Here is a 23,800-nt window from a genome sequence, read left to right as displayed (position 1 = left end):
GATTCAAGTCCACTCCGTGCCACACACTGATGCGCTCTCCCAAAATGTATGACCTTGTCGAGTCCTTTCACCTCCGGAGCTTAGAACAGCAAGAGAAACCTTGTCAGTCACGTTGGAGAGACTGGCCATGCGGGCTTCGGGACAAACCCGGTGGGCCATCCCGGCACGGGAGGGGGTGGCAGGAGCACGCAGTCACCTGGGGGCGTGGCCCCCCGTGAAGTTGCGGCCCCGCGTCCGTCTGTCGGTGACCGGCGCGCTGGCCCGGTCCCGTGGGTGTGTCTGTGAGGGAGGTCATCGCTCCCAACAGCCCGTGGGTTGCCGCTGAGAAAGCCCCCCGTGGCTCTTCTTCCGAGGGATGGCGGAGAGGGACCCTTGCTGTCGCCACAGTGCCCGGCATGGGGGACGCTGGTTTCCAGCCGTCGGTTTCCAGCGGACGGCTCCTCGTCTCCTTCACGTCCCCACTGCTCTCGGGGAGCGTCTCCGCAGGTACCTGCTGCGAGTGCTTGGGATACTAGTCTGATTGTCAGCGCTCATCGACACCCCAGGGCAACTTTGACGAGCTTCCCTTTCTTACGGAGAGATCAAGCTGGTTCGTTTGTGAATAAATTTTTAAAAAAGGAAAGGCAAGTCTGGCACCTGGAAAGACAAGAGGAAAGAGAGGAGGACTTGGCTTATGTAAAGGGTGTGTGTGTGTGTGTGTGTGTGTACGTGCACACGCGTGTGCATCTGTGTTTCTCTACTGAACATCATTTTCCCCGTCAGAAGGCTGGGGTGCGTGGGGTCATCTCTGAGCCAGCCTATTCTTGGTCCTTTATGGGCCAGTATTTCAGACACACTCGTGTTATTGCTGCCAGTATTTTCCCATCCAGCAAAATAATTTAGCTCTCCAAAACCAAATTGGAGTCTATTTTCCACTTAATCAAAATCCACTGCCTATTATTTCATGCCCCGTGACTTCAGATTTCTCTCCCGGCTTTAGTTTTTGTTTCCGGTCTTTTTTCCACGGATAAACATGCACTTACCTCGTTTCATGCAACCTGGCTTCTCGCTTCGCAGGTCCTGGGCTCTCCACTCATTTGGACAAACGCTGGTAGCCTCCGGTGACACACGGCTCCCAGCCCAGTCCATCCACCTGTTCCTCCCCATGGAAAAGGAGGTTGTAAGACTTGCAGTAGGTAAGGGGTACTGAAGCTCCTTCAGACTAAGAGCCCCAAGCACGAACATGAGGGGAGAGAATCCTGACCAGCTGTCACTTCCTGAGGGCCGCCTCCCTTCACTTCCAAATCAACTTTCCGCTCTTGCATCCTTGTCTCAGGATTCTGCTTCTGGGGGACAGATAGCACTCATCATCTCCAGTCCCAAGTCTGCTTCTCTTCCCAGGATGTTGTTCTCAGTGCTTACCGCACCCCCACCCCATCATCCAGTCCAGAAAGCCAGTTACCCTAACTCCTCCCGTGCCCTCCGTCATTGAGTCCTGTCAATCCTGAGTACAACTGGCCTCAAGGTCCTGCCCTTCATCTCCGCTGGTCCTACCAGGATTCAAGCCCTGATCGTTGCCACAGGCCCTGTCACCTGTTCTCCCTGCTGCCAACGTCACTCCCTCCGGTCAGCCCTTCACACCTACCAACAGAGGGAGCATTCCTCCACCCAAATCTTTCTCAGTCACCCCTTGCTTAAAGCCTTCCTTAAGTGCAAGAAACTCCTTTACATGACAGACGACAGAGGAGGGCTGTCAGCTGCCCTCCAGCCCCCGCCCCTTATTCTCAGGGCCTCCACCGCAGTCTCACAGAATATTTGCAGCCTCCAGAATGTGCTTTGCATCTGAGCTTTTGTGCCTGCTGTTCCTTTCATTTGTAATGTCTTTCCCTTACTTTGAAAAGCTCCCATTTATTTCTGAGTGCTCAGCTCTTATCGCCATGTCTGTGCAGTCTCCTCTGTTTGCTCTGCCCCATACCACTCTCTACCCTTTCCCAACACAAGGCTAGCCCCCCCCTCCTTTGGGGCTCACCTAGTCGATGTGATAAAACCCCGTGCACTACATAGTATCACACTGTATCGTTAGCAGTTATTGGCCTCTGAGTTCCTTGGAGTCAGCAACCGTATGTTAACCCTTTCTCTAACTATAGCCCTTAGCTTAGTGACTGGCATACAGCAGGTGCTTAATAGATGTTTACTGGATAAATAAATGAATCATCCTTCTGACATGTATGTAAAAACTAGATTATGAGGAGATGCTATGTTAGAAAAGCAAGGTATAGAGCAAAGATTCAGATCTGAGATGGGAAGTTTCTTGAGTCCTTACTTAAAATCACCAAATTTTAAAATCAGACATCTAGAAAATCATCCTGAACAGACCTGGAAGATTTTTTGGGGGTTCTTTCCCGCTATTTGGGCATATTGTTTCTTCCCTCCACTTTCTTGGGCATCCCTTTAACTATATGAATACGATTCTTCCATAGTAAGGTCTTATTTCTGTCCCCAGATGTCTCCTCCCCTATCCAAACCTGCTCTATAATTATGGACTTCTTCGTTTTCCTTCTCTCTGCAATGGCAGTCACGATGAAAATACAGAAGGGTGCCACTGTACACTTCTGTGGAACCATAATGCCTGTTTATTATGCATTAATCTGAATCAATATAGTCTCTCCTGAAAACACAAGCCCCTCAAAGAGCAGCAAATATGAATCAGTACTGCCAGCAAGGATCAAACATTAACCCAGGGTTGTGATGAGGCCAACAAAAGAAATAGGCTAGTAATTGCCTGCCAGGGTATCAATCCCTACCTTATACACACATACCCCCTCGGCACACACAAAACCTTTATGGATCTTTCATCCATGAACTTGCCCAATTATAATTGCCCAGCTGTGTCTTTAGTTGTATTCAGGCTTAGTCCTGGCAACACAGACCTCATATACCTGATCCAAGGATTCAAACATTTGTGAGATCTCTAGAGGAAGTCTTTGGCTACTGGAATGGCTGAAGACACATTCACAGACAAATACTTCCACAGGTATCATTAATGACTCGAAGCTGATTTAAGACCCCAAGAGCCTGACCGAAACAAGTAGGAACTGGTACTTTCTGTTGATATTCCTTATTATCAATTCTTAAAGTTACATTGTGTGTCTTTCCGCCTCTATGTCAACTGAGTACTTCTTAATTTGTTTTTTTTTTTCCCCGCAAAAGAGCAAATTCAGAATCAAGGAATGGTACCACCAGAGCTTACTTCTTTCTTACAAGCAGTGGGCACTGTGCATGTAGCTCACAATACTTTTCAGAGGCCACAGAAATGTTTTCATGTCATTTAAAATCAAAAGAAAAATTGATCTTCTAGGTTGAAGGAAATGTACTAACACATAACATTAATACATTTGTCTTTACACCAATACAACTGTAAAATATCACTTTTAGGTATTTTTTTTTTAATGGAGAGGGGAAATCACAAAGGCAGAATTGTCCACAAAAGTCATAATGTGGCCCCGATTTCTACCACATTATGCTTGCAACACAACAGGGTTTGACCAGAACCTCTCAAATACAAGTTCAGGTTCCCATACTAATTATAAACTTGCCAGGCTGCTCTCTAGGTCTTTCACATTCTGTGTGGCCGCCCCAAATTCTACAAGAGGGAAGTCATGGTTACTAGTCGCGCTGTTGAGATGGAGGACTGAACATGCAAAGCATAGCTGGATCTAGACTGTTCTCTGCTCTGATTAAAGTAACATCAGCTCTGCAATTCTTTCTCCACTACCTTCGTCCTGCTTTGATTTCCAGGAAAAACAAAATCTTTACCTCTGTAAGGATTAATTCAACCAGTGCAGTTGCTTCCTTCGCTCTCTTAAAACATTTATAGAATTTAGGTTATTTTATTTTTAAATGACCAATAGTACTACTAATACGTATTACTTATTTACTGATTAGCAACCATATTCAGTCACCGCTCTAACCCCAGGTCTTAGCCCTGGTGTCTGGCAAAACACCAAGTGCTTAAGAAATGTTAGATTAAGAAACAAATCACCTCTCAGGCAAGTTTGTGGAAATTAGATTCTGTCCGTGGGGCTAATTTTGCCTTTAATAATATTACACCTTGAGAGAAGGATCTTCTACCTGTATCACACTGGCATTTTAGGAGGTAATCGCTGGGCCCTTCCCACCTCTCCTGCCTCCATCAGCCAGCCACTTCCTTCCTCCGGGGCTCTGTTCTCGCTCTTCTTCATCCTGGGGTCTGGAATGGTCCCCAGCCCGCCACTTGGCAGCGGGATCCCCGCTCCGCGGGCCCTCCCCAATGTCCATCTCCCCCCTCCCCTGGCCCGAGCCTCGGGCGCCCCTTCCTCCTAACACCCTGCGCCGCCCACAGCCACGCCCTCCCCGTGGGCGAGATCACCTGTCCCTCCTCCGCCGCCGCCTCCTCGGGTACCCTCTCGCCCCCCTCCCGCTCCCCCTCCTCCGCCACCTCCCCCAAGCCCTCCCCTTCCCCGCCTCCTCCCACCCCTTGGTGTATATAGTAAAGGCCGGGCGCCGCACGCAGACACACACTCGCCCGGACACAGGCGCACACACACTCACGCACAACCGGCGGCGGCGGCGGCGGCGGCGACAGCGGCTCGGTGACAGCGGCGACGGCGGCTCCCACCGCTGCGCACCCCCTTCAGGCGGCGGGCGGCGACGCCAGACCGGAGAGTTCCCGCACCCGCGACCACCCCTTGGCTTCCTGGAGGCGGCGGCCGCAATTGCAAGGTAGCCACCGCGGTGCCCCGGTGCTGGCCGGGGTCCCCTTCCCCCGCCCTCCCCGTGCAGACCTGCCACCGGGACGCAGGGGGCGCGCCGGGCTGGGCGCGCCTGGCGGGGCCCGGCGCCCGGGGAGGGGCCTGCTCCCGTGGGCAGGACGGCGCCCAGAGGCCGGGGCCAGCTGGGAGGGCCGGGCGGGGGCGGGGACGCGGCCCGAGGCCGCCACCCGTGCGGCGTCCCCGGGCCCCGCTCCTGCTCCCGGCGCCGCGCACTGGCTGGCGGGTCCGGAGAGGCGGCGCCGGCCGGCGGGGCGGGGGCCCCGAAGTGGGTTTCGGGCCGCCACCAGCGCTGGCACCCGGCACAGAGGGCGGCGCGCGGCGGACTCCGCGCCCGGGCACCGCACCGGGCCGCCGCCGGCTTTGCCGCTCTGCCCCGGCCCGGAAAACCCGGAGCCTTCCAGGCCCTTCGAAAGATGGATTCTGTTGACGTATCTGGCGGCCCTGGCGAGCCGGGTGGAAAGTTGGGTTTTGCCAGATCGCGCTGGGCTTGTCTTTGTGACGCTCGGCCAGCCCCGCATCCCCCTGAAGCCCGGTGAGTGTGCGTCGGCGTCCCGGGAGCCTTCGTGCCCCCCAATGCCCAGACCCGGGGTGGCCGCACCAGCTCGGGCTTTCTGCCATGTTAGGCATCGAGCAGCGTTCTCGCAGCGTTTTTGCGTGCGTTTCAGCGGTGCCTTTTGCTGCGGAGGGAGTTACCGCTTCCCTCGGCGTTGGCTTTTTCGGGGTTGGGGTTGTGCTCTGTGTGTTTGCTTGTTTGCCGTTTAAAGCCCGACTATTGTTCAGGATAAGCTCCGCCTGGGTGGGGAAATGGCATCCCACCACAGTTGCCGGCGAGGGGTAGAAATGTTGCCAAACAGCTGCTGCTTTGTGTTTCCCTATCAGAAGTCCCTGGAGTAGGTTTGGGGCACGACGGATGGATGGAGAGAGGGATGGGGCACGGAAGAAGAAGGTGGCTTTGGAGGAGCGAATTGTCACCCACCCCATGGCATGCAGTCAGCCTCCCTTTTTGCCTGCCAAACTTTTATGAATATTCCTTTTGTGGCAGGGGAAAGCTTAATGAATTCAGCCCAGTTTTCCAGGGAAAAGCAACCCGGCTTTAACAATGGTTTGAGAACTTAATCAATGAGAAAGGCAGGGGGAGGAGGAGGAGGCGCTGACACCATATGGGGGGGGGCGGGTGTGTGCTGCTGCTTGCAGTCAGGTAGGGGAGAGGTGGGCAGGGCGGAGCGCAGCTCCTGGGTGGCCGGGTTCCGGGAACTGTCGGTAGCTCTTACCTGTGCCCGCTGGAGCCACCCCCTGTCGTGCCCGCATCTCACGGTCTGCCCAGAACCTCCGCGGAGGGGCTTGAGGGGCGCCCTGCAGCCAGCCCCCCTCATCTGGCGTTTTTAAGGACGTGTAAATATTTTGCTGAGGATAAGTGACATCAACAGAATGATATTCCGCAGAGCCCGGCTGTGCAGCGATGATAAATAGATACGGCCAAACAAAGTTTTGATAACCGCGGATTCTCATGGCTCACTCTGTTTCATTTGGGTCTTTGTTTTTGTTGGTTTAGCATTATCTCTCATCCTCTGGTGTGACCCCTTTATTTAGCTGATTTTGGAAGCTTCTCTTTAGAACAGAGAGAAAAGCAGCCAGCAGGGAGAAAACAATTCTTAGCCTTGCATGCAAGGTTTTCTTTGCTTCTCCCAGGTCCTTCCCAGCGTGGGCTAAATGCCTCTCTTCCTCCTTTTGAGTCTTCAGAATCGTTTGTTGATTGACCAAGAGACTTGGGATAACTTTGCAAGTGTATTGTGATGTGCTTTTGGTACAGCGGAGGGGTGGCAGTGTGGGAGGGGGCTCTGGGGAGGCTAGCGGGTGGGAGCCACTCACCAGGGCAGCATTGTGGCCCCTGCCCCACTGTTTTGTCATTTGCCTTTTCTTCTCAAAGAGGAGCGGGGGGGGGGGGGGCGGGGGGGGGGAGCTGGGCCACTTTCAGAAATCGGGGGTAGGATGGAACGCACAAAACACACACCTGGTGCCATCTCAATTTCCCTGCCCCTTAGAAGCCCTAAGAGGCCACCTACCCACCCCGAATCCACACCCCGCCCCCCCTTAAATATCCTACAAATGGCCGCTTGTGTCTCATCCTGACTGATGCCTACTAGAGGCATTCCAAGGCAGCCCGGGCACGGTGAGCCACGTCAGACTGGAGCTTGGCACCAGCCCATGCAACATGGGGGTGGTCCTTTATCAAGCAAAGAAGCACCAGACGTCCTGCTGTTGAGGTTTGGCCCCAGAAAACCTGCCCATCTCAGGAAAAAAAAATGAGAAAACAGAGTTCCAGGTGATGCCAGTCACCAGTATAACAACTTGGTCAGTGGGCATTTGGGCAAAAACTCGAAAATAAATAAAAAGTCTTGTAGCCAGAAAACAGCCTCTGAGACAGGGCGTCTGGAAAGCAAGAAAGAAAAAGAAAATGCAAGAGGTGTGTGATGAGGTGACAGAGCTGACAGAGCTCTAGCTGCAGCCCCCCCCCCAAAAGCTAGATGGGACTGGCCTCCCCAACTCCATCTGATCCTGAATGGAGGTTATTCTGGATGTGGCCATCTCCACACACAGCATGCTCTGAATGTATAATAAGAAAAGAGCCAGTGTCTGTTCTCTGGCTCCTTCCCTAACCTTAGATCTGGGGGGAGGAGGGTAGTGCAGGGAAATAAATGGGGAAAGGAATTAACATTTGTCGTTGCCCTCTGTCTGCCAAACGCTTCACATGTGGGAAACCATGATGTGATGGAGGCATGATTTTCCAGATAAGGAATCTGAGGCTCAGAGAACTTTCCAGTCGTGTGTCTGAGTCCCGACTTTGGTGGTTATGAATTAAAGGAGCAGCACATCCCTCTAACCCCTCTTCTAAGTCTCTTATTTATTTCTCCCAAAGGCCAGAGTCCTCAGCCCCTCCATGTTCAAAAACTGTGGTTCCAAGCTTGGGGGCAGGGAGCCTACCAGTGAGGCAACCCAGTCAGCCAGGGTACATGCTCACGTGCCAAGTGCATAGACCCCAGATAGTCCCAGACTATTTCAGATGGAAAGACTGTGTCTTGTCATCTTGGAATTTCCAATGCCCAACTGTTGCTTAATAAACAGGAGTTGAGTGACTAAGTGATGGAATGGATGGAGCAAATGGTGGGGGGGAGGCAGCTGTAAGTCATCATCAAGGGAGACTCAGCAGGGAGAAATCCAGAGATGTTTTTTCTTTGCTTGGGGATTTGGAGTTCCTGGTGTCGTGCTCCATTTCTAGCTTGTGGTAGGTCCAAGTCAACAAGTTTATGAGGTATGGGCAAGAGCATTCCCTTTTTTACAGGTGAGGAAACTGAGCTTAGACAGATTAAATAATTAGCTCTCCATGGAAGGACCGAAGGATGGGTAAAGTATTTCTGACTCTAAACTGTCTCGAATAAATAAATTCTCAATAAAAATGAGATGAGATCTTACCACGCATATGCATCATGTACACAAGTCCCTTAGTCCCTTTCCAACAAGATGGTAGCCTTTAACCCGCTAGAAATTCTGGAGCCACTGGGAGAACCAGGATTGGAATCCATATGTGATTCTGCTGCCTCCCTGATTAGAGTATGAAGGGGACCTCTGAGAATGAGGCTCTCGAGGCTCATGGAGGGCAGAAGTTGGCTAATTGTCCTCTCCCCTGAACAAAAGCCTACATGGGATTCTGAATTAAGCTTGATTTGGGGATCAGGGTGCCATCCTTGCAATAGAGTTGGCACCTCTTGTCTTTGGAGATAAGATTACCACTTCTTTCTCTCACCTGTTCATCTGCCTGGATGCCCATCATCTCATTCTTTCTAGACCCAAAGCATCTCCTTTGTGGCTCCGCCTTTTTTCATGAGCCTCTTGAATCTACCTCTCTCCTGTGTTCTGATGGCAACTGGCGAGGAGGTGATTTTGGTGGTCGCATTTGTACTTCTGGATTTTGCACATGACCCTCCTTCCCTCTCCAACCAAGAACACACACACAAACACACATACATGGGCAAACACAGGCGCACATAATTTGATCATGTTTCTTTATCTGCTTCACCAAATTAGATTGCAAACCCAGAATTGTTATTGAAAGAACATACGTGACTTTGGCGATCTTCTGCCCCAGCCCCTGCCTGAAGCAGATCAGAAGAGCTAAGATGGGGGCAGCTCAACCCAGAGATGCTTTGACCAATTATTATACTTGCTGGCTTTCCCACTGCTGTGGGGCAGTCCCCCCCCCCCCAATATAGGCATGGGCCCTGGGATTCTCATAAAAGCCCATTTTAATCTCCCCTTAATAGTAGGTCTGGGCTTTTAGAATATCCCAATCCTTGCCATTCCCATTTCTGCTTTAATTCTTAGCTCCAGGAACTTGATGGCTCACCCTGCTCTCACCTGTCACTCTTTCTTCCCACAGCTTTTTGGTCTTGTACTACACTGTCTAATAGAACCTTTTACGATGATGGAAATGTTCCATTATCTGCACCATCTCCTACAGTAGCCGCAAGTCACATGTGGCCATTCGTAGTCGGAAGGTGGCTTAGTCCAGAGTAGGAAGCACCAGCGGGATAACGTATGCACGTGATCTCTAGGACTCAGTACAAAAAGAAAAGAATGCAAAATAGCTCATTAATAATTTTTATATTAATTATGTGGTGCAATGATAATATTTTGACTGTATTGGTCAAATAAGTTACAGTATTAAAATGAATGTCACCTGTTTCTTTTTCTCTTTTTCATGTGCCTACCAGAGAAGTGACAACATATTATTTCTGTTAGGCAGTGTTTCTCTAGAGCCAACTAGAGAAACCAGCCTGTGCCTTCGGCCTCATGGTACTTTAGGGGACATGAAGACCCTCTGTCTCCATGGCAGATGGGAGGCACGGGCTGGCAGCCTGGTCTCGGGCAACTTTGATTTTCGGTAGCTAAGGTGTTATTTGGAGGGGAGTTGACTCATCAAGGCTCTCCATGAACATGTTTGGTCAGTCAGGTTCCCCCGAGGAGTGTGGGCTCCTGAAACTTCGGGGAGCTCAGACAGCAAGACAGGGCTGGGAACGGGCAGGGCTGGCTTGAGTGAAGTGACCCCTTTCCTCTCCTCTCTGCCACCTCACCCCACCCCAGGCTGGTATCTTTATCTAGTGGAGAGCTGTCTCTTGCCTGAGCAGCTGATTTCCTTAACACCTTGTCTAGGAGTATCCTTCCTGGGGATTTGTGCTTGGAGAAGAGTGTCCCAAGTAGACACCCTAATGGTGAGAGTGGGTTATTTGGGGCTGGAGCCAATCTTATAGAAAGGAAAGGGGAAAAGAGGATGCACATAGTGATTTCCTGACAGCTTGATGAAAACAAGAGCAAGGAGATACATACAGTTTCTCTGATAGAGACAGAATAAATGCAAGGAAGCCCAGTTTCACACACCACGGTGGTGCAGATGAGGAAATCGGACAAAGGGACGGTTGCTGGGGAAGGGGGGAGGCTCCCAGCCAGCGCTGTGGTCTTCCTGGGCCCTTCCCTGGGAGATGGGCACGGCCCAAGTAGATGGAAAAGGCTGGACTAATGAACTTGGGGCTGCGGTGATTTATAGGTCAGGCCCTGTGGCTCTGGCCCCTGAGGGGGCTGCCCCCATAGGGGACCCTTGGCTGACCTCCTTGAGCTCCTCGGAAGGAGCTGGTTTTGTTTCCCATGGCAGACGCAGACTGTTTACTGGAGCACAGGAAGAATCCGACATTCTGGCGAAAAATAATTCATTAACAGCCAGGGTATTACCAGTTCCCTGGAAAAGCTCCTCCAGCTGCACTGCAGCAACTGCTCTTTTTCAGCAGCAGATTCGGGCCTTGCTGGCAGCCAAGACTGGGTGCATTGGGGGCGTTTTTGTCGTTGTTGTTATTTTTACTTTTGTGCGAATGGCTACTTTGGCCGTATAATTCAGAGAAAGGAATGGTGGCCTGGTAGGGTCATGATGTATAACTGTAAGCCATTGTTTCCTTCCTACTTGAAGCCTGGAAGCTCTAGGCCAACTCTAGGAACCTGCATTTCTCCTGAAGAAAGCCCACCCCCATGTTAGGGGCACTGTAGAGCCACACAGAATATTCTAGAACTGAAGAAAGTTAAGAGAATCTCAACACCTGCACTTAAGATGCTCTGGAAACAATTGGCTGAAGGACGGCCCCCCACCTCTGTCCCAACTTCACGCTCCCACATACACAGAAACATCAGGCAGAAAGTCCTGTCTTGGCTGTGTGGGATTCTTCGCTTACTATTAATTGACACAGTGGGGCCAAAGTATATGATTCATCATCCCAGTTTTGAGGGCATTTGGAAAGCCAGGCAGGCATAACCAAGAGAATGGGCTGCACGTTTTGCTCACTAAGAATGATTGAATCCACAATAAATAAAATGGAATGATTCAGGAAGCTTTTTATGCTCTGGAAAAATCTGCTTTAAAAAAAAAAGGTTTTTGTCTGCTTGTTTGTTTTCTATGCCTCATGTTCAGAAATGTGTACCCAGTTAGCAAGAAATGGAAAAGAATGGCATTTCCTTGTTTTCGTTTTTTTAAAAAGCTCTAATTGCAGGTTAAGTAAAATACGATGTATTGATTTTGGTTTTGTATGGAACATAACTAGAGAATCATTTTATTTTATGGGATATTAATTTCCATCCATTTAGACTGATGGAATATGCATTTAAAATGCACCCTATCTACCCCTGCCATCACTGCGGTGTTTCTTTCTTTCTTTTAGGGGGAGAGAGAAAGGGGGGAAAGAAAATGTGAGTGAGCATGTAAGCAGTGGGCAAGGAGGGGCAGAGGGCAAGGGAGAGAGAGAATCTTAAGCAGGTTGCATACCCAGCACAGAGCCCAACGTGGGGCTCGATCTCACAACCCTGAGATCATGACCTGAGCCAAAATCAAGACTCAGGTACATGGGAGTGCCTGGGTAGGTCAGTCGGTTGAGCATCTGACTCTTGGTTTAGGCTCAGGTCATGATCCCATGGATTGTGGGGTTGAGCCCTGTGTTGGACTTCCGACTTCCTGTTCAACAGTGGGGGAGGGGGTGGAGTCTGCTTGAAGATTCTCTTCCTCTACCCCTCCTCCATAGTCCCTCTCTCTCAAAAAGATAAGTATTTTAAAAAACCGAGTCAGGCACTTAACCAACTGAGCCAGCCAGGCACCCCTCTCACAGTATTTCTTTAATGTTCCTAGGTCCAGACTGAGAACCTATGGCACTTATTTGGAAAGGAATAAACATGTCCTTAGCTAACGTATATGTAAACCAACCTTAGATGTCAAGGGAAATGACATCTTCTCCCTTTGAGGACTGCCAAATAGATGAATATTAAAGGCTGAGCATTTTGGTTTTATCTAGCGCTTAGTTTCTCCACCTTGGCCCTGTTGACATTTTAGGCCAGATTTTTCCTTGTTGGGGTCAGTGGGTCTGTGCGCTGTAGGATATCAGCAGCCCGTCTGGCCTCTACCCACTGGATGCCAGTAGCACTGTTCCTGGCCACCGCAGTTGTGACAATCCACAATATCTCCTGACTTCGTCAAATGTCCTCTCTGGGGCAAAATCGCCCCTGGTTGAGAAACACTGGTGTAGACCAAGGTTTAATAAGTAATTTGTGGGTTTTGGTGAATTGATTTTGAAATAGTAAAGGACACAGTTTATCCCCCAGACTTTTATATATACTGTTCATGGGGGCAAATAATTAACACCTGGAGGTGTGTCATTTGCCTGATTTCACTCTAAGGTTGGTGGATGAGTCTGTAAGATTGTATAAGCAGAGAGTTTTTTTTTTTTTTTTTAAGGCAGGCAACTAAATAAGGTGTAGGTAAGTAGAGGTACTGTAATAATAAGGGCTTTTCTGGTTTTTCATAGAGCAGGTTTATTCCTCCCTAATTTCTTTTTCATGTGCACCTGATTCCAGGCATGCCTTCAAAGCCAGCAGGCATCTTCGTCCACCCTACCCCCTCTCCACTGTCATTTCTCCTGTAGCATCTTAAGCCTGAACCAATTAATTTAGCCCATTAGTGTACTTGGGAGAGCTCTGTGCGTAACCCTGTAATAGACTCATTTCGGATCGTGGCAGCCCTTTACCCACCACTAATGTCTATGTTTTCCAGGGCTGTTGAGGGAGAATGTCAGTGGTGGGCAGATGGGGTATTTTTCAAGATGCCGGGGCATTCAGATCTCGGTGGTCCTTCTCAGCCCCCCCCAGTTCCCTGTAGGCAGATAGACCTGGTAGTGCCTGTGGTCAACAGCAGCAGGGGGAAGGCTGCCGCTGGGACAAGCCTTTAGCCTTCCTCTTTCGGAGGGTCCCTTGAAAGGCTAGAGAGAAGGGTTAAGCATTCTCAGGGGAGGCATCCTGGGGCTAAAACATGGAACTGGGGTGCGCGCTGTCCCAGAGGGAGAACAGAGAGGTGGGTCACACGTTACCCAGGCAAGCATCCTGAGGTCAGTGTGTCCTGCCGGTCTTTGGAGTGCAATGGGCCATGGGCGGCGCTCAGTGCCGACCTCAGTGCGGGCAGGGTCATGGTGCGGCCATCGAGGCAGACTGACCTTTCCCAAGGAGTGTCTGAAGGCATCCCGAGGGTCAGGCTCCGCCAGTGAGGAGAGGTGGAAAAGCTGAGCACATCGGGGTGGGCCAAGCCAGCAGCACACCCTGCGTGGGTGAGTTCTAGCCTCCCCTGGAGAGCAGTTCGATCCTTCCTTGTCGTCCTGAAGGAAGAGGCAGTGAGCTTGGCAGACATCCACGGCGTGCCAAGTCCAGGCAGATAAATAATTGACTCGTAGCCCAGGACACTTGGTCATTCTGAGTAGGCAGCCAGGATTTGGGTGATGGTTGCAAGACTGGGAGAGGAAGCAGGATCATAAATCTGGGCTTTGGAGGCCAGTTTCGTGGCGTAGAGGCCACCGGGGCCACCGCTGTGTGCCGCAGAAGCAAACAGACAGGTCCAAGTGGTGTGTGGTTCCTCAAACTAATGGCAGTGGCAGTGGCTGTGAAACACATTTAGACCCTTGTCATAAAAATGCAAACAGTCCTCCTGCTATAGGGAAAAGCTAAATAAACTCCATCGCAGCTGTATTAAGTAGAAACAGATTTGAAAATCGGGTGTTTTTTTTCCTGAGACACTTATTTATAGCAGGTTGGGCAAAGGCTGCCACTATCTTTCGCGACTCCGGAAGAGTGTTTTCCAGATGGTCCTTGCTGTTTTTCTCTTTATTAAGCTTAGCTGAACACGGCCTCACTTGGAAAGGTTCATCGAAACTGGTGTTCTTTTTTTCAGATTACAATGGCCATTGATTGGCCAACAAATCAATGGATGGGAATGGATTGAGTCCGTGCTGATGAATTTCCTTTTACATTTTAGAAATAAGAAAAATATCAAGGAAAGCACAGAATAGGGTGCTCATTCTTTGGCTGTATACATCAGCACTACGGAAATCATCTGGGGCTACATTTTCTATTAATTTACATTTGCTTTTTTTTTTTTTCCTAAATTAATGCCCTTCTTTTTGCTAAACCTCTCCAACATCACTGTTTCCTTTCCAACATCTAAACAATGTCCAGATATATTTCAGATTGAGCAATTAGCTCTGGCTGCAGTTTCCTTTTAAGAAAAAAAAAATCACTAACCCGCTAGACTAAATATGAAATTATTGAACGTGAAAATCTCAATCCGAGACCATTTGTTCTAGGATCCTTTGTGGTTTATCACTTGCATTTTAAGAGGGCAAGAAAAGGCTGATTCTGCCCTGCCTTTCCATGCTGGACACACCCACACCAAGAAACCTCAAGCTTTGCTTTTGCTCTTAGGAGCCGGGCAGCTGGATCTGGGGTCATGAAGTCTGATTCTTATAGCGCAAACCACGCAGGGAACCATTTCGGAATGTCACATAAACCATTGGTCCCCACAGACCAGGCATGTGACAGAATTTCTGCCCATTCACAGTGTAATGAAAGAAAAGTGAAAATGTGGTGAGTTTCCTTCTTAAAGCCAAAACTTGTCCATTTCACAGAACTGCCCTTTATTCTAAAATGGCCTTCCTACTTGTCTTGGTGTTCACGGCTCTTTCATGAATGATCAAGACTATCCCTGACGTTTGCAGTTTAACGTCTTTTTTGACAAAGTCGGAAGTTGTCCAGCTCATGTCGGATCCTCCATTTTTTCCAATGTTGCTCATCCAGGAGACCTAACTGCATCATGATGGGAAGCCTTCGTTAGGATTCTGAAGCCAGAAAAACCAACCGGAGCAAGAGTCTTGCTCTGAGTTCCCTCACTCGATTCTTCTGACGCATCAGCCACAGGCCGCTGGCTCTGTCTGCAGCCCATGGGAAGCACGGAGTCGCATCTCCAGAGGAGTTTGAAAGGGGAAACTGGCTTCTTGGACGTGGCTTCTGAGCGTGCATCCTGAACTCTGGGAGCCTGGCCTTTTATCCCTGATGGTGTTTCCAACTCTGTGGCCGGCTCTTACAGGTTGCAGCCACCTTCCTCCTCTCCTCAGCCCTGCCCACTGCTGCGTGAGCCCGCCGGCCTCAGCAGGGCTCCCCTAGGCATGGCCCTGGTGTCCTTACTGGTCGGCTCTACTCCTGTCCTTTCTCCCCCAGCCGCTGTTCCTCTCCGTAGGCGTTTCTCTAGCCTTGTCACCCCAGCTCCAGAACATTCCGTGACTCCCTGTTTCTTTAGTTAAAAGAAAACTCCACATATGAAGCCCTCTTCCCATGTTCCCAGTCCATTCTCGCCCTCACGACTGGCCTTCAGTAGGATAATGCCTCTGAGGTGTACAATTATCTGGGGGTTCGTTTGTTTTCTTATCTGGAGGAGATCTGCAAGAAGGTTACAAGATCTCTTGGGCATCTTTCTAGATGAAGAACACTGAAGCCCTGAGTCTGCCGTAATGGACCGTCCCAGCGATTATGACATTTGTGTTTGGAGGCAGGGGAGGAAGGAAGGAAGGAAGAGAGAGAGAGAGAGAGAGAAAGCAAGCCCCACAGAAAATGAGGCTCTCTGGCTTCAAGAACTTTAGCCTTACCACAAGTCTCTTACGTACTGCTTCTGGATGGGGAGGCCACCTTTCTAGCGGCCGACAAATGGGTATTGCTTCAGGACGTGCTGCTGAAAATAGAGCCGCTCTCACAGGCGCTGAAACTTGGAGTCGAAACACAGCAGAAGGAGTCTGTCCTAGCCAATGCAGACTGTCCATTCCATTAGCAAATATCTCCAGGGGTTGCTCATAAAATCATAATAGCAACAATATGACCTATCATTTCTCAAGCTTCTACTATAGCCTGGACGGTTGTCAAGGTGATTTACATTTTATTATTTTATTTCCAGCTTTGTAACCCCCTTAATGAGATAGGTGGGTATTATTTCTCAAAGGAGGAATCAGGGCTCCGAGAGGATGGTAGCTTATACAAGGTCACACAGCTCGTAGAAAGTGGATCTGGGATTCTATACCACCTGATTCAGTAGAACTTCCATTCTACACTAGAAATACACTCTATGCTAGGACGCTGGCTGTCCAATATGGTAACTGCTAGCTGGAAGTTGCTGTTGAGCACTAGAAATGTGACCAGTATGGCTGAGACCTGACTTTAAAATTTTATTTTTAATTAATTTTCTTTTTAATTTTTTTCCTTCAGCATTTCAAGTGTATAGTTCTCTAGTATTAAGGACATTCACACTGTTGTGTAACTCTCGCTAGCGTCTACCACCTGAAATCTTTTCATCTTGCAAATGGAATCCTGTGCCCGTTACACACGAACTCCCCGGGTCCCCTCCTCCAGGTCCCCGGCAACCACATCTATGTTCTTTTTTTTTCTTTTTAAAAAACACCTCCTTTCCCCCACACCTGAGCCTCTGGTAACCACCATTCTACTCTCTTACTATGAGTTTGGCTTTTTTTTTTTTTAATTCCACATTTAAGTGAGATTGTAGATATTTATCTTTCTTTTCAAAAAAAAATTCAAAATGTAAATTGCCACCTGGGGCTAGCAGCTACTGTCTTGGACAGTGCAGCTCCGGACAATGCCCATCTCACGGTGCCTTTCTGTCCTTCTGCTCCCAGCTTTCTTATAATGTACTCCCAGTCAAGCACAGCCCCTCCCTTTCTCAGAGGCCTGCGGGGATCAGTGGTTCTCAACCTTTGGTGTGCATTCAGATCAGCTGGAGTGCTTGTTAAAATACAGATTCCTGGGACCAAACCTGGGAGCAGGTCGGGAGTGAGGCCCAAGAATTTGCATTTCTAACAATTTCCCTGGTGCTGCTGGTGTCAGGGTCTTTGGTTGAACATTATCTACCTGGGCTTAAGGACTAATTCCTGCATCTTAAAGTGGTATGGCCTGGGGTTCCGCTGTTCGCTTCTGGTGCACAGAGAGCAGCAGGGGTCGCTGGCTCAGGTCCTTTGGGAGAAGCTTTCTTCTTGCTGCTGTCCTGGAGACCTGGCCCTCTACCAGTCCCAGCTTTATTTGGGCCACAGTTAGATCTGGTCAATCCCTTGGCAATTGTTCTGGAATGCATTCATTTTAATTTGGGGCTCCTTGGGAGAGGAGATGGAAAGCCGGGGGTGGGGCGGTGTGTGTGTGAAGCAAGAGGTACTATGTCTAGGAATTGTCTGAGCGCCCAGGTGATGGGCAAGTATGGACATGTAAGAGTATTTGTTGTCCAGCCTACTGTTCTCTGCAATTAAATGGTGGCAGAAACGTTAAGTAGGAAAGAAAAAAAAAAAAGGAGGCAGGTGAAGGGACAGGTGACAGAGCCAGGTCCCCCAGCCGTGTATCTTCATCCTAATTAAAGCCTTTGTCCCTTTTAGAGGGCAAAGGCTATTTGCCGTGGGGCAGTGTTGGAGGCGAGGCAGAGTGAGTGACCAGGGGGCCTGGAGAGGTCCCTGGAAAGGGGACTGTCATGTTGGAGACCTTGACTCTTGATCTAGCTTTCAGTGGTGCTGAGAATGTTGTTCTTGTTTTTGAAAGAAAGAAAAAACGAAAGGAAGGGAGAAAGGAAGGAAGACAGGTGTAAAGAAGTAGCTGAGGTTACTCATGAAAGTAGCTGTTAGGCTGTTTTTCTTATGAATATTTATAAAATAAAAGAGCAATATGGAATCACTTTGGGTCTAAGTGTGCACAGATCTTCTGTGTTTTCTCCCATGGAGCCTGTTCTTTCCTCTTGCCATTTTCTCTCTTTGTTTTGTTGTTGTAGTTGTTTCATTTTTGGAGAGCAGGAATCATGTGTCTTTTTTTGTGGCTTGGTCTCAAACCAGCCTTCAGTCTCTCGAGCCAGGCAGCACTTCCTAAAGTTCATTTTAATCACCATGTTTAACAACCCAGCCCTCCTTGGCTCCTGGCACTGTGCTCTACAGCTCTTAGATGCTGGTAGTAATATGCTTCATACAAAAAAAGTACAAACACACACATTTCTTCCAGTTTATCTGTTTCCAAAACCAAGTCTTCAAAGGCATGAACTCAAGGCCCATTTCTGCTACTGCAGGGGTTCCGTCCCTGTTGATCGGTGGTGGAAATGTCAACTTCCTGTGCTTTGAGTACTTCCATCATGTCACTTAGCTCTGGGCCACCTACCCAGGAGAGAGCTCAGCAAGTCAGAGCACACCTGTGGGGCCCCACCCCCTTCCCTCTCGTGTCTGTCTCCACCACTCAGCAGCGGTAAGACCTTCCTTCCTCCAGTCCACCAGACTGAGCCTCAACTCCATTTTGGACATTTAGAACATGAAGCTCTTCATCTCCTGTTTGTATGGGATATTGCTTTCCTTCCTTGAAATCTGTTGCTTGCCTCATCTCTGTAGTGACTAGTGCCAAATGCCCTATTCTTTTTTTTTTTTTAGATTTATTTATTTATTTTAGAGAGGGACCATCATGCGAGCCAGGGGTTGGGGCAGAGGGAGAAGGAGAGAGAGCATCTCCAGCAGACACCGTGCTGAGCGTGGAGCCTGACTCAGGGTCCGATCCCAGGATGCTGAGATCACGACCTGAACGGAAATCAAGAGTCGGAAGCTTAACTGCACCACCCAGGCACCCCTGACTTGTTCCTTTTTATGACTCCTGTGGATGGCATGAAAGACTTCAACTTCTCCCAATCCACAATGGAGCTGAAGCACCTGGCCAAGAATTTAATATACATGCTCTCACTTAAACCACAGAGTAATGTTTAGAAATAACTACTTTCATTTACAGTTGAGGAAAGCGAGCTTATGATGCTGAGCAGAAAAGGTAGGTGGCGTCCAGATCATAATGAGTCTTGTTAGCCTTGAAAAAGAACTTGATCCTGAACAGTTTCATAGAGGCCAGTGATGTTATCTAGTCTCTGTGGTTGGTTTTTTGTCTTAGTGGAGACTTTCCCTCCTTAGCAGGAGGGAAAGAAGACCAAAAAGGGGGATCTGTTGCAGTAATCCCAGAGAGCAGTGACCTTGAACTGAAGTAGCATAATGGCAGAGGCAAGTGGTTGGATTGTAGAAGTGTTTAGGAGGCCGCCCCTGGGATTCGGTAATGGCTTCTACAGAGAATAATGATGATAACACCCTGGTTTCTATAGTTTAGGCCCCCTGATGGGTCAGGGAACTCAGGAGAGGGGGGAGATTGAGTATGCGGATCCTCCCTCCCTTTGCAGTCCGGCGAGTGGGCAGACAATCTTGACATTGGCCCATGTAATCATCTGGAGCCCCCAATCTTGAAGGGAGTGTGTTGAAAACAGCGAATGGGCCAAAAAATGGGGGAGAAAAGGAAAACCTGACAGACATAGTCAACAGCCCAAGCACCTTCAGTTGGCAGCTTTAAATACACTTTCCAAGTGCATGTGCTTTAAATAGGCCAGAATTTGTAGGCAGTGGGGGACACGGAGTAATCCTGCCAGTTCAGGCCTTTACTGGGCTCAGCAGGAAGAGAGGGGTTTGGCTGGTGGCCTGCTACTGGGTTGACCAACTGTCCTCATTTGCCCAGGATTGAGAGGATTCCTGAGACATGAGGCTTTCCGCTCTAAGCCTTGGGCAGTCCTGGGCAAACTGGGATGCGTTGGTCATTCCACTTACCAGGGGAGCTGTCTCGGGCCAAGCAGTGAAGACTCAGTTCTTCCTGGGGACTCAGTATGGCGATGCCGCCACAGAGCAGAAAGAGGGCTTGGAAATGGAGAAGGCAAGAATGTATCCCAAGCCCTTTCAGACAGCTTATCTGGGTCCAAATGAAAGTCTTCTCTTAAAGAGCCTGGGAACTCCATTCTGCTTTCCCGGAAACTAGCCTGTGTTGCCGCCTTCTTGTAGCGCACCCCCCCACACCCCCTTCCAACCCTAGGGATTCACTGGAACATTTTGGGTGAATTTCAGGTGAATGAACAAATTCTTTGGTTCTGCCAGCATTTGGGACCCGCAGGTCCTTAATCGGATGTGGGAGTCTTTTAAACTGGATCCGAGGTGAGAGAACAGTTTCTTTCCTTAATACGTTCCTACATCTTTGAAATCGCAGTTAGAAAAAGTCTTTATTTATTTTTTTGAACAGCAGCAAAACACAAAATCATTTGTAGCGGTAGACCCTTTGGATCTTCATATGCAAAGGAACCGTAGCTCTCCATTATTCATAAGTCTTTTGAAACCGAATGACAGTTTTTTTGTCTTCAAAAGCTTCCCTTCCCCACCCCCCCCCACCACAAGTATTTCTCTTGCAAAATAAACCTCAGTAAATAGCAGACAACATGTCGTAAAGGGAGGACAGAGGGGCACTTGGAATGGAAAGCTAATGAGATGGCTTTTTCCTGCGAAGGCCTGGCCAGCTCCATCCAGAAACGCAGAGACAAACAGAGGGGTGAGGTGACAACCCTCACCTCGCACCTGTGACACCAGTGACCGGGAGAGGCATCAGAAGGAGAGGGTCAGTGCAGGGAAACAAAAGAGAAAGGGAAATATAGAGGGAGATGTGAAAAAAAGTAAGGTTTAGATTCTTCTGGCCACGTGGCTCAGGTAGTGAAGGAACGAGAAGGCACTTGGGTTTTTGGAAAGAGCCCCCAACAGTACGCTGTCCTCTAATGAGTCTGAGAGTGAAAACGACCTTTGTCATTTCTCTGCGCCCTTCTGTACCACTTTATAAGGAGTGGATGTTAGTTACAACGAAGTCGCCTGTGGTATATTCTTAACCAAGCATAAAGGACATAGTGAGTAAAAGCTTAAATAATAGTATCAGCATTTTAAAAGGGCTTTTATTTCACATGAAATAACGCACCCAGGTCACCAGCACCCTGATGGAGACGGGGGGGGGGGGGGGGGAGGAGCACACCAGCCCCCTAGAAGCCCCTCCCCACATCCTGTCCATTACCTCTCCCCAGCAGTACCCACTGCCTTCAACAGCATAGATTAGTTGTGTCTCACACAGCATTTTTCAGTAGCTGAAATGGATGAATACCCCCCCCCTCAAAAAAATCCTTGTAATTTTTTTTACGGGGGAGGGCAGAACTTTTGTAATGGTTTCCTTTCTCCGGCTGCTGTGAATTCAGCCTGTTCAACAGGAAGTTTCTGAGCTGGGTTCCTTCTGGTGCAGGATTTGGGGCAGGCTGGTCTGTGCTGCCCAGGACGATGCCCAGGCTGTGAGCCAGGAGCCTGCCCTTGGCGTCCCCTCTGCCAAAGACAGCCACCACGCTTGCCTTATCTGGCCCATTAAAGCCGCTATCAGATCATGCAAAGACACGTGTCCATAAGCACTGAAGGCAGGACAACAAAATGGCTGAGAGTTCCCCGAACGTACTGGCCTTCTGGAAAAGAAGGTCAGTCACGACCATTAAAACAGCATAGCCATCGAGCTTGTGTTGGTTTTTTTTTTTTTTTTTCCCCACCTTACAAATGAGAGTGTGATTGATTAATTTCACTTCCTCTCAGGCTTCGTCGAAGCTCTCGACGTGCTTTCTCTCCCCTTTTCTTGCTGCAGGAAGCAAGCAGTACGAATGCGGGAAGAAAGCTATGGAACATACCTCGTCATGTGTCTGGAGCAGCATCAGAAAAGGACTTATTTGTTCTCCTGGGCTGTGTAGTGCCGAGTGATTGAATGCTCGCCAAGCTGTCAGTTTTATGAAACAAATTCCCTAACCCCCTTGGCCCAGAGCTTTGCTCAGCCTGAGATGGAAAAGAAATAACTTTTAATAGAAAACTCATTGCTAAAATCTAAGATAAGATTTTAGAGTTACTTCTCTCCTAAGAATGAAATGAAATATTGAAGAATGCATTTGATGAGGGATTCTTAGGGAACCTTATTTCTCAGTTCTTGCTTAACAAACTGTGTTAATAAAAATATTTAGACCTTCATGATACATAATGCATTTTTATTCCTAGTGAGCTAGCCTGTTTGTATACACAGATGTTTCCTGTGGTCCTTCTATCATTGCTTCTTCTGAAACAATATTTCTAGCCGAAAACAGAATCTTACATTAAGAACCTAAGCCCCTCATGGACCCTGTTGGTTTGACCAAGGGTATTTTTATTGCTAGATTTGGGGGAGGGGCTGGTGGGAATCTTCTTTTATTCAAAAACACAGAGAACGCTTTGAATAAAAAGATAATGCAATGAATCCGCTGTATGGAGACATTATTAGAACATTCTTCCTTGGCTTCTAAATTAGACCTGGCCAGATCATCCGGGCACATTCATTACTGAAGGGCTGGCCGGCTTTTTAGTCTCCGTTCTCACTGTCAAAGCCCCATGAGTAATGCCTGCCCTTTCATACAAACCTTAGGTGTGTTCGACTGGGTTTTACAGATTTTTCCAAAGCATTGTTCTCCCAGAGCGACAGTTTCCTTTCCAGCACCAGGAACATGGTGGCAAACGCAGCTCACCAGCCCAGTCTCTCTGCCACTCTTAGGAACACATGGAAGTCAATTAAAAATGAAATCCATAGGCCGGTTGTGCTAAGGAAGGAAATGAGGTTTTTACACATCAGCACTTTTCCGAAAAACAAAACAAAAAAACCCATCTTAATTGAAAAATGGCACAATGCCCTAATGAAAAATTAAGCTTCAGGATTCAGTCCTTAATATCTCAGTGATGAGTGTGTATTTCCTCCGGTGGCTGCTGCCGTGAGTGAATTCTGAAAGAATCAGGCAGTGTGTTGAAATAAGATATCACTCGGCGTGACTGTTGGAGTGAGGCATCGCCCTGTCTGGCGGACTTGTCAGTTGCTGCCTAAATGCCAGGAGAGGAGGGTTCTGGTTCTCTGGAGTTTTCTTTCCTTTGACGTTTCGGTGAATTTTGCTTCTCTATAGCAATAAAAGTAATACATACCTACTTGAGGAAATTTATAAATTTAGAATGGCAACAAGAAGCAAATAAATACCATTTGTAATCCTGCCACCGAGAGATCACCGCCAGCAGTGACTTTGGTCCCTATCGTTAAGGGTCTTTCTTGCCTACGCCTATCTCCTTTCTCTTCCCCAGGAGTTTGGAAGGTACTGCCCACCAGTTGGCTCCCCGCACCGCACCCCCCCCGACTTCTGTTAACATACATTTCTGTAATTGTCAGCATCAAGAATGAAAAGGTATCTCTTTTATTACCTCTCACCTGTGACAAAAACTTGCGGGATATTTGCTCGTCCCTCTTTCACTGTCCCCCCACGCTCCCCACCACCAAGTCTCATTCACTGCCATATTCCCAGCACCTGGAACAGCATATGGTACCCAGCCATTGCTTAGGACGTACCGCCGAAGCAATGATTGAATGGTGAGACTTTATCCTCACCTGACATCCCAAACGTGAGCACTGATGTGTGAGGCCAACCCCTTTCGACCTTCCTTTGCTGCCTCTCCCAAGAAGTCCAACGAAGCCATGGGTCCCACTGCTGTCTGCTGGGTCTGCTTTCCCTGAATTTCCACGTGGGGAGTGAGAGGTGAAGCACCCAGCCTTTAGTCAAACAGACCAGCTTCCCAGGTCTTCAGATGACTCTGTCACCGGGCAGGTGTCGTCTCTCTGGGCGGCAGAGTTGTTACTGGGAAAACGGGCAGTGGTGAGACTTGCCTGGC

At 48.9% G+C, this 23,800-nt stretch overlaps 2 protein-coding genes across 4 annotated transcripts in view; one reads left to right on the top strand and one right to left on the bottom strand.

The window, feature by feature from the left end:
* Positions 1-23,800, top strand: part of RAI2 (retinoic acid induced 2) — a 101,277-nt gene that overhangs the window by 37,964 nt on the left and 39,513 nt on the right. The window contains exon 1 of one of the 3 annotated variants that reach the window (XM_032330277.1): positions 4,652-4,740. The exons of 1 other annotated variant lie outside the window; for it this stretch is intronic. The gene's annotated coding sequence lies outside the window, so the exon portion shown is untranslated. Of the gene's footprint in view, positions 1-4,651; positions 4,741-4,924; positions 5,323-23,800 lie in introns of those variants that run through there. One more of the 3 variants, XM_032330275.1, reaches the window with a different exon arrangement.
* LOC116583494 (cuticle collagen 2-like) lies at positions 1,044-22,601 on the bottom strand. Its single transcript, XM_032331561.1, has 3 exons — positions 22,516-22,601; positions 4,570-5,401; positions 1,044-1,325 (listed from the first exon to the last, which is right to left on the bottom strand). Exons 1-3 carry the CDS (start codon positions 22,599-22,601, stop codon positions 1,197-1,199), a joined length of 1,047 nt encoding a protein of 348 aa, XP_032187452.1. The 3' UTR covers positions 1,044-1,196.

This window comes from Mustela erminea, chromosome X, assembly GCF_009829155.1.
Source record: "Mustela erminea isolate mMusErm1 chromosome X, mMusErm1.Pri, whole genome shotgun sequence".
NCBI classification, from domain to species: domain Eukaryota; kingdom Metazoa; phylum Chordata; class Mammalia; order Carnivora; family Mustelidae; genus Mustela; species Mustela erminea.
This window is presented reverse-complemented; position numbering and strand designations above follow the sequence as displayed.